Source organism: Durio zibethinus, chromosome 28, assembly GCF_047325235.1.
Source record: "Durio zibethinus cultivar Kanyao isolate XHJ-2024 chromosome 28, ASM4732523v1, whole genome shotgun sequence".
Classification (NCBI taxonomy): Eukaryota; Viridiplantae; Streptophyta; class Magnoliopsida; order Malvales; family Malvaceae; genus Durio; species Durio zibethinus.
Genome location: NC_143189.1, coordinates 10,202,967 through 10,213,615, shown reverse-complemented (window position 1 = coordinate 10,213,615; position 10,649 = coordinate 10,202,967). Strand labels below are relative to the sequence as shown.

The 10,649-nt window shown below is 32.6% G+C and overlaps 1 protein-coding gene across 1 annotated transcript; it reads left to right on the top strand.

The window, feature by feature from the left end:
• Positions 1-2,497: 2,497 nt before the first annotated feature.
• Positions 2,498-7,554, top strand: LOC111280725 (phospholipase D alpha 1-like). The gene is made up of 4 exons (XM_022868154.2): positions 2,498-2,590; positions 2,799-2,901; positions 4,526-6,422; positions 6,841-7,554. The coding sequence occupies exons 2-4, from the start codon at positions 2,806-2,808 to the stop codon at positions 7,293-7,295; spliced, it is 2,448 nt and encodes an 815-aa protein (XP_022723889.2). The 5' UTR covers positions 2,498-2,590; positions 2,799-2,805; the 3' UTR covers positions 7,296-7,554.
• The last annotated feature ends 3,095 nt before the right edge of the window (positions 7,555-10,649 follow it).

Below are 10,649 nucleotides of genomic sequence, written 5' to 3'. Positions count from 1 at the left end.
CTTATTGCTTGGTAAGCATCATAAATTTGCTTTTTTTATATTAATTTTATTTAAACTAAACAATTTTAACTTAAACAAATGAATAAAATACAAAATGTAAAAATATATATATACCAAAAAGTTGCCAGCTCGGATTAACGGCCAGAAAAAGTAACTTGACTCAACATTGGTTTAATGGCCTAGAAACTTAGAAGCTTGGCTCGGCTCAGTGGCTTGGAAATCAACCTAGCATCTTAACAAGAGAATCAAGTTGGACCTTTCATGGGTCGAGGCACGGACCATTGAAATGGGTTAAAGGGATCCGATTTCCTTAGTGCCCAAAACTACTGTTTTGGCTCAGTATAAAAGCTAATTTCTATGATTTCCTTTTATTTTTCACATTAGCTTTCTCTCTCTAAGATTCTTCAACCTTTTTCTAAACAAGATAATATAGGCCGAGCATTCAAACCAAACGTAAAAACTGATTATTCTTCTCCATACTAGCTTTCTCACACCACTACTAGCCATCATCGATCGATCACCATTGGATCTTAAAATTCATCGAAAAGCTTTCTATAACCTCTTCATCTCGAATTTGGGGTCAGTTTTTCACAAATCGTCCCCTAACAGCCTAAATCTAAGGCTAAATTCGTGATCTTCCACCACTATTTCAACCTATTCCCTCCATTTTCAGTATGTTGTTACACTTGTCATACTCTTCATATTCACCATTTGAATTTCCTAAATAACATTTCCACCTTGGGTTACCTTTGGCATTGCCATTGCTAGGACAAAAATTACAGACTTTTGTAACTTTTGTGTTTTCTGGGTTTTTAGGTTATGGATTATTTTGAAAGTGATTTTTATGGTTGTATTTGCACTTGGGGGTTAAGGCTATTTCTTTGTGATTGTTGGGTATTTGCTAGAGTTTTGCTAGGAATTTGATTGATTTTTTTCTTTGTTTATTCCTACGATTTTTTCTTTGCATTGCTTTTATCGAGTTTCACTCGATTGCTTCTGTCTGTTTACGTTGGCTACTAAGTTAAATGTAGGAAAAGGAATGAAAATAAGCTTGTGATGATACGAGGAAGCTGATGATTTTGGAATTGATCACTAGTTCTTCCTCATCGATTCTTGTGCATTTATACAGGGAGTTCAATTCCAATTATGATAAGGGATTCCATTAAATTAAGATTTATCTTTAATAAACTTTAAAAATTAATCCCAATTTTATCTTTAAAAGAATTCTATCTCAATCTAAAATTTTAAAATCACTATTTATTCAAACTCTCTCTTTTTTTTTTGGAGTAACATCTAAAATAAAAAGATAATAAAAAAAATCAAGCTCTTTGGTCCAAACCAAAACCAATCAAACCTAATTAAAACCCATAACTTTCTTAATAAGCCTGAAAAATGAATTACGAGTTAATGGGCTAAAAATAAATTAAGAAACTCGTAAGTGACTTAAAAGATCCCGAATAAAATGAAATGTCTACGCTGATTCTATGAGGAAAATTGGTAGCTATATTTCCTTTATATTTAACTACCTAATAGCTATATTTGTACTAACATATGATAATAAATGTTTTAAAGTCTAAAGTTTTTTGGATTATTTCAATTATCAATCTCATCAATCCTATCCTTTCAATTTTTTTAACCTTTTGAATTTGTCACTTTTAGATTTATGAAATACTAGAAAACTATAATAGATTTGACCCCAATCACCACAATGAAATTAGATTAACTTGGTTATTCTACTTAAAATAAAACCACAATCCTTTCATCTAACAAAGCAAATCTTTGTGCACCATTAACAACTTAATCAAAAACATACTATGTGCCATTGCTTTTTTGGTATAAAAGAAGTCACAATTTAAAGAAAAAAAATTGCAATGTTGAAATTTAAATTTAAATTTTAGATTTATTAGTTATTATCTGTTAAAAAAACTACATTAACAACTAAATTAATCATTGTAATATTGCTTTTAGCTTAAAAAAAAAATACAAATATCTAATCCATTTTCATAGTTTCTTTAATAGTCCTCAAACTCAAACATTACAATGTCATCGATCAAACATGCCAATTGCGATTTACCATTTCCTTTGTTTTGTCCTTTCTTGTCTTGGTGTTTAGCCAAAACGGTTCTCCTATTCGCCTTCATGCCAAATTTCCCATCAATATCATAAAGGACAAAATAGCAAAACTCTTCTCCTTATTCATTGCCATAGTTAAATTGTAGGAAACATCAAACCCATTTCCACAATTACAAACAAAACAAAACGAAAGCAATCTTATAATTATGAATAAATAATAAAATAAAATGCAATAAATTCTCTCTCATTTACTTTCCTCCACGTGGAAGCTTTTTACGGGCAGTTTTTTTCGGATTTCTCTCTCTTTCTCTTTCTTTCCTTGTCGGCCTTTATTTGGCCAAACACATGTGCACCTTACTTTATATCCATTACTAAATACGCGTAATTCTGCAAATGTAAGTGCAAACCCAAAGGGCATCAGATCAGATCCGAACGCATAAAAAGGAAAAAAAAAAAAAAAAAGAAATCGTTATACTGTGCTGCTTCAGTCTCTGATCAAAGATCTCTTTAGAACAAAGTTGGTACTTTTAAATCTATGCTTTTCCTTTTCTCCATTAATCACTCTGGTTTTCAAGTCTTCATTTTTTTTTTAACACTCATCATTTCTGTTTCCATTGATTTTTTTGGAGTGATCTCAATCTTTTTTTTTTCTTTTTTTTTTTCTGTGTTGATAAGGAGAATACGTAAATATGTTTATCTGGGTTGAATTGATTTTGTTCCTTTAGGTAAGAAATGGCGGAGATATTGCTCCATGGGACTTTACATGCGACGATCTATGAAGTTGATAAGCTTCATAGTGATGGTGGAGGTGGTCACTTCTTCCGGAAGGTATAATTTTTTTTTACGCTGGATCAGGATCACTGTTTATTTCTTCTTTGATATTGTTACTTTGTGTACCTTTTTTGGGACTGTTTTGGTTGGCTAATCAGTTTTTCTGGTATTTTAATAGTAACCCATTCTGTGGTTTTTTTGGAATTAAACATAGAAAACTAGTAATGGGATGATTCTGATCTTATGAGTTAGAAAAGATAAGGTCTTGAAAACATAATAGAGTTTTTTTTTGTTCCCTTTTTCCTTTTGGATAATCTGAATTCTGAATGATTACAGTCTCTCAATAAATTAAGATATATGGATCTTTCCAGAAGTGGGAGTATTAGATAAGATTTAGACCTTGTACTGTGCAACCCTTCAGTAGGGCCTACCGCATTCTCTGAAGATATTCCATTCTGTAATTCCATTGTTGAAGACTAATACTAGATAAACTGAGTGTGTTTGGAGATTGTTTCACTGTTGAACAATCATGCAAAAGACCTTTTGAAAATATAGGAAACAATTTGGATGATTCTAAAGAAAGGAAATGCTTTAAGATGCTCGCAGCAAGCATTCTTTTCTAAGATGCTCGTGGCAAGCATTCTTTTCCAAGACTATATCAGAAAAGGAGGACGAAATAATGTCTTTGTTTTTCTTTTTTGTTGGTTGGATTGTTTTACTACAATATCCATGAGTTCTGGTCCTCTGAATAGTTTATATGGTGGAAAATGCATATATCTAGCATCTATACTTGTAAGGCCATTGTTAGTTCAAGTGGCAAAGGAAGGTGCATGTGTGATTGTGTGTTGTGTGTTTGTCTGTGCGTGTGAATAAATATGTTTATAAGTCAAATGTCAATAATAATTGGATACTCTTGTAATCAAATTATATAAATTCATTTTCTTGACTTTTAAATATATCAGATATGTCTCTTGATAACATATGTCAGGCCTTATGAAATAAATGAATATTTCTCCATAAAAATGCATTTGATACTTATTTGTGGTGCTTTTTACTTTGCAGCAAACATTTTTAGATAGCTCTTTAACTCCGACCTGGAAGTAACTAGACATTTATAATTACTTTAAGAATTTGGAACCTTAAAGCCTTACTTAACTTCAACATCTATTTTTAGAGTGGAATCCGCAGGCTGAATTTCTGCCCTTTAACCTGTGACATTTTACCTTTGCTGTTAACATTCTTCTCCTATACCTGTATTGATTCTGGGAATGGTTTTTACTGTTTTATATCATTTAAATATAAACCTTCTATACCCTTTTTTTTACTGTCCTTAGATACATTTATAGTTGGCTATATTTCTTGAAGATTATAGGAAGATTTATTTATCTTATTATTGAAATGTTTGTTTTGTTCACTCATTCTGTTGCAACAGACATTATCCTTTTCTTTTGGCCGCTCTATTGATTAGGTCACCTATGTCTTGTTCAGTTTTCTTGTTCTAAAATATATACCTGTTTCACAGTGCAAGGATTCAGAGCTGAATTTTTGTATTCTTGAATGAAGATGGCATCTTAATGATGACTTTGTCTGTTTTAACTTGTCTTCTCATTCTTTAAATTGTTAACATATATCATCTCGTTTATGTCTTCAAGTATCTTATGGGGTGAAATTCTTTTTGCAGCTGATGGCAAATGTTGAGGAGAAGATTGGTATTGGCAAAGGAGTTCCAAAGATTTATGCTACTATTGATCTTGAAAGGGCTAGAGTTGGAAGAACCAGAACATTAGAAAAAGAAATTTCCAACCCTAGGTGGTATGAGTCTTTTCACATTTACTGTGCCCATACAGCTTCCAAAGTAGTATTCACTGTCAAAGATGATAATCCTATCGGAGCTACACTCATTGGAAGAGCATATATACCAGTTGAGGATCTCTTAACAGGGGAGGAAGTGGATAGGTGGGTTGAAATCCTGGATGAAGACAAGAATCCCTTGGAAAGTGGTGCTAAAATCCATGTGAAGCTTCAATATTTTGATGTGACAAAGGACCGCAACTGGGATCATGGTATCATAAGTCGAAAATTTCCTGGAGTTCCATATACATTTTATCCACAGAGACAAGGATGTAAGGTTTCTCTATACCAGGATGCTCATATCCCAGATGGATTCGTTCCTAAAATTCCTCTTGCCGGAGGCAAGTATTTTGAGCCACATAGATGTTGGGAAGATGTTTTCGACGCTATCACCAATGCCAAACACTTGATCTACATTACTGGTTGGTCTGTTTATACCGAGATCACTTTGGTGAGAGATTCAAGAAGGCCAAAGCCTGGGGGAGACATCTCTCTTGGTGATCTACTTAAAAACAAAGCAAGTGAAGGTGTCAGGGTTAATATGCTTGTTTGGGATGACAGAACATCTGTTGGTTTGCTGAAGAAGGATGGGCTTATGGCCACCCATGATGAGGAAACTGAACACTTCTTCAAGGATACTGAGGTCAACTGTGTCTTATGCCCTCGTAATCCAGATGATGGTGGAAGTTTTGTCCAGGATTTACAAATCTCTACCATGTTCACTCATCATCAGAAGATTGTAGTGGTGGATGCTGCAATGCCCAATGGAGATACACAGAAAAGGAGAATTGTGAGCTTTGTCGGAGGTATTGATCTTTGTGATGGGAGATATGACACACCTTTCCATTCCCTTTTCAGGACCTTGGACACAGCTCACCATGATGATTTTCATCAGCCAAACTTTGCTGATGCTTCAATCACCAAAGGTGGTCCAAGGGAACCTTGGCATGATATCCACTCTCGACTTGAAGGGCCAATTGCTTGGGATGTCTTGTTCAATTTTGAGGAAAGATGGAGACAACAAGGTGGTAAAGATGTGCTTGTTCAGCTGAGGGAACTTGAAGATATCATTCCCCCATCTCCAGTTACATTCCCTGATGACCATGAGACTTGGAATGTGCAGTTATTTAGATCAATCGATGGTGGGGCTGCTTTTGGTTTCCCTGAGACACCTGAAGATGCTGCCAGGGCTGGGCTTGTCAGTGGAAAGGACAATATAATTGACAGGAGTATTCAGGATGCCTATATTAATGCTATCCGACGAGCAAAGAATTATATCTACATTGAAAATCAGTATTTCCTTGGAAGCTCCTTTGGCTGGAGTCCTGATGACATTAAGCCTGAGGATATTAATGCTTTGCATCTGATTCCAAAAGAGCTTTCGCTTAAGATTGTTAGCAAGATTGAGGCGGGAGAGAGGTTTGCAGTTTATGTTGTCGTTCCTATGTGGCCAGAAGGAATCCCGGAGAGTGCATCAGTTCAGGCAATATTAGATTGGCAGAAAAGGACGATGGACATGATGTATAGAGATGTTATTCAGGCTCTCAGAGCTAAGGGTATTGAGGAGGATCCCCGAAACTATTTAACATTCTTCTGCCTTGGGAACCGGGAGGTGAAGAAGAGTGGAGAATATGAACCTTCTGAAAAACCAGAGCCTGATACAGATTATGCCAGAGCCCAGGAGGCCCGTCGTTTCATGATCTATGTTCATGCCAAAATGATGATTGGTAGGTGATGAAAACCTTAAATAACGCAATTGCACACACCTCAGCTACTGCTGTTTATTAAATATTAGTTTTGGTTTTGGGGGGAATTTATGTTTCTGGATAATAGATGATATGGTACGAGGTCCTTTACTCTTCAAACCACTAGCGGGACAAAGACACTGAAGTTGAAATTTCTTTATGAAATAACAAGCCTTTGCAGAATATATCCACTACGGTTTGGGTCATGATGAAAATCTCCTTTGAATTAGAGTGGCATCGGGAGCTATGATTGTGTAACTTATAGAACATAATGCTGCAGAAAATAATGAAGAAAAAAGGCTTTTTCATTTGAATCTCATTTGAGTACTAGGATCCTTTCAATCTTTATTATGTTTCTTTCTTTCCTACATTTCATTTTACTTTGCTTTCATTTCTGCAGTTGATGATGAATACATAATAATTGGATCAGCCAACATCAACCAACGATCAATGGATGGTGCTAGAGACTCTGAGATAGCCATGGGAGCCTATCAACCATATCATTTATCAGTTAGGCAACCAGCACGAGGTCAGGTCCATGGCTTCCGATTGGCTCTGTGGTATGAGCACCTTGGAATGCTTGATGACACCTTCCTATCTCCAGAAAGTGAGGAGTGTGTCAGGAAGGTGAACCAGATTGCTGACAAATATTGGGATCTGTATTCAAGCGAGTCACTTGACCGAGACTTGCCTGGACACCTGCTCCGCTACCCCATCCGTGTTTCTAGTGATGGAACTGGTGTTTCTAGTGATGGAACTGTCACTGAACTGCCAGGTTTTGAGTTCTTCCCTGACACAAAGGCTCATGTTCTTGGTGCCAAATCTGATTATCTCCCTCCTATCCTCACTACCTAGGGATCTCTGCCTCATTCTTAAGTGATAATAACTTCTTACCTTGTCTAGTTTTGTGGTACTAGCTTTGGAGTAGCAATAATTTTGTTTTGTGATTACTTTGATATTATTTTTCCTCCAGGGTGTTTTTCTCCGAATCTAAATATCTGTGATGTTATGGTGTGATTCTGATGCTGATTGGCATAAAACTTTTAGCCTCTGTTTATCTTATCCTTGTATGTCTTCTGTTGTTATTGTTAATTATTACTAATAGTTCTTACTACTTTTGTGTGAGAGGAAGCATTTGGTGAAGTTCTCAAGGACGAGTTCTTGCGATAAGACTTTTCATGATCTGCTGAAAGATTATGGAAATGGAGTTTAATTTATCTCGTTGGTTGTCAAATATAGATGATAATCATATTGATCACAAATGAACCTGCAGTTTCAGGTAATCTAAATTTCCGGTTAGACATGCAATGCAAGTCTTATGAGTTTGACATGGTGATATTTTGCAGTCTTTATGAGTTTATCTATCCTGGTTCTGTCATTTGCAATTGAGATATCGTCTTAAAAATCCAGGGATCCGATCAACAACTTTCTCAAGGTGACATAATTCATGTGATACTCTTACTAAATAAGATATCTAGGCCTTCTGAAATCTATTATTGACAACCAGAAACCAGTTGAAATGTATTTGGGCCTGCAAATATGGTACGGTTTTTACATGCATCGATAATAACAGAACTGAACATCTTTTACAATAGAAATGTTGAATTTACCCTTGTAATCCTGTTTTCTGATGAAACAAAATGTGTATTACATTTTTTTATGATCATAAACTTGAAGAACTTAAAAATCATTTTGATAATGATAAATGTGTATTAGCCATTTGGCAAAATCACAAGGTCAGTTGTAGATTTTGATTGTCCCCGTCTTTTTACATGAAAACAAAATCCAAATTGAAATTGGATCATGTAGACAAACATGGAACAAATGATCTCAAAACTTTTTTTTTGGCAAAAGCGGTCAAACCTTAAAAATATGAAAAAGAATTATAAGTATTGGCATTTGAATATAAAATTTTTTGAATGTCACTTTTTAAAAGTTATTATAAGAACCAACTAAATTAAATTTACCATTCGACCCAAACAAATTTCATTTTTAGAAAACATAGTATATGATCCAAAACATGACCAGCAAGCTAATCCTCTTGAGGCAAATTAAATTATTTTAAACTACAAAGGAAACTACCCATTATGTGAAAATTCCACAATGAAAATTGACACTACTATATTTGATATTGGGATAATATTATGAATAGTTCATAAATTATAGTAAAATTTTTTATATGATATTTAAATTTTAAAATTCTCTAATATATATTTGAATTATAAATTTGTTAATTAATGTGATACTTAATAGATTATTTGTTTATCATATATCATTATTTGAAACTGATTAAATAAGAAATCAATATTACATTAATTAATAAATTTATAATTCAAATACTATGTTAAATATTTTATTTTAATTTAAGAGTCATTCGTAATATTAATAATTTCTATTAATATATAAATATAATCACAAATATTCATTGTGTAATTATCTAACCATATCAAAATTTGGGATTTTAATTTTGATAGGTAGGTGCGGTGGTGGCTAAAGGATTCAAAGAAACTTTCTTCTCAATCCCATTACCAATTAGCTAGGTGGCTTAATTTTAGCATGAAGATAAAAAAAAATTTTAATTTAGTTCAATTAATTTGTAATAATTTTTTTTAAAAAAATAACATTCAGTTTGGAGTTTTAATTTTAACCCCTGTTACATATTTTTATATCTAAATTATGATTTTTTTAAAAAAAAATTTAAAATGAAATTTATTCATTTACAATCCAAGTGCAAATTAGCATTGCAAATCTTGTCTGGCACATAAGTTGCTTACACGACTCATTTCAATTCATTTGATAACTACGACATGATGGGTATTTTAGTTAGGAAAATGTGGACCAAAGCCAGCTTCTATTATTATAGTACTATAACGTTTTGTAAGTTGGCAAATATTGATTGCCAAATTGCCATTCAAACGCCTCCTTTCATTTATTGAGAGTCAGAGTTGTGTAAAAAGATAAGAAAAGTCAAACATTGCCCAACCAATTTGACCAATTGGTCCACGTATCCTTACCTTTGAATTATTTTTTTTTAAAGGGAGGGTGTCTCTTATTGATAACCAACCATAAATAAATTATGAGTACATAGGCACTGTTTACCTTTCGATCTGACTATATATATAATTATGCAAATACTACATTGCAAATTGGTGCCTGGTACCAAAAAGAAATTTTATCTTAAGGCCGACATTAACATGGACCTCTCAAGTTGAGATGGACTTAATAAGTTGGTCTCGTTCGTCCAATGTTTTTTTCTTCTTTTCGGACGAGTGGTCCAATGCTTTAACTTCCCCAAGATGACAAATTTAAGGCTCCTAAGGTCATTAAGTTAGGTTGCTTTCCTTAATTATGAAATTAGTTTTAAATTCATGTGATACATGGATATGTAATTATATATATATATATAACTCAATTATATATCATAAAATTATTAAATTTTATATAAACATTAAAAAAATTTTAATGTAAAATAATGAAAAAATAAAAATATTTTAGATCAATATATATTTATCATATATAATATTATATTACAATATACATAAAAACTTGAAAAATTTTATTTACGTAAACATTTAGATGAACAATTTATGTTATTGACACGTAAGATAATTTTAAATAATTTTATTTAATTAATTATTCAATTTTAAAAAATTGTTAAAATTTACATTTATCCAAAATTTTCAAAATATATAAATTTTATCCTAATCTAAACTTGAAAATTAATATAAATTAAAATTTTAAATTATAAAAAAATAATAAAAAATTTTCATACATGGTACCAATAAAAAACTAGTATGATATAAAAAAAAGTGCTTTGTATCATATCTTATCTAATAGGATATTTATCCAAAATTAAATAATATTGTATTCCAAACCATAGAAATTTATTTCACTTAAAATCAATCTTAAAAATTTTTACTTGATGCTGCCCCTTACTTTGATGTAAGACGTCTATAACTTACAATAACAACAACAAACCCTTGGCTAAGTGGTGTACATCCTCGCATCGTCTTCACAAAAGGTCAAAGTAATTCAAATTGAATTTGCATTATTTGGCAAATGAGATTGAAATTATATATTACATATTAAACATAAAACTATAAATGAAAGATAAATAAGGGAGCAAAAACTTGTGCCAAATTCTAACAAATTCCAAACTTAATTAAAAAATCTCACCTTATTCGCATCCATTATTTGTCATGAAAAAAA

Coding starts and splice junctions, on each gene's coding strand:
- LOC111280725 (XM_022868154.2), top strand. CDS start 2,806: ATGGCGGAGATATTGCTCCATGGGACTTTACATGCGACGATCTATGAA. Junction 2,902..4,525: donor GTGGTCACTTCTTCCGGAAG/GTATAATTTTTT, acceptor TTCTTTTTGCAG/CTGATGGCAAATGTTGAGGA. Junction 6,423..6,840: donor TCATGCCAAAATGATGATTG/GTAGGTGATGAA, acceptor TCATTTCTGCAG/TTGATGATGAATACATAATA.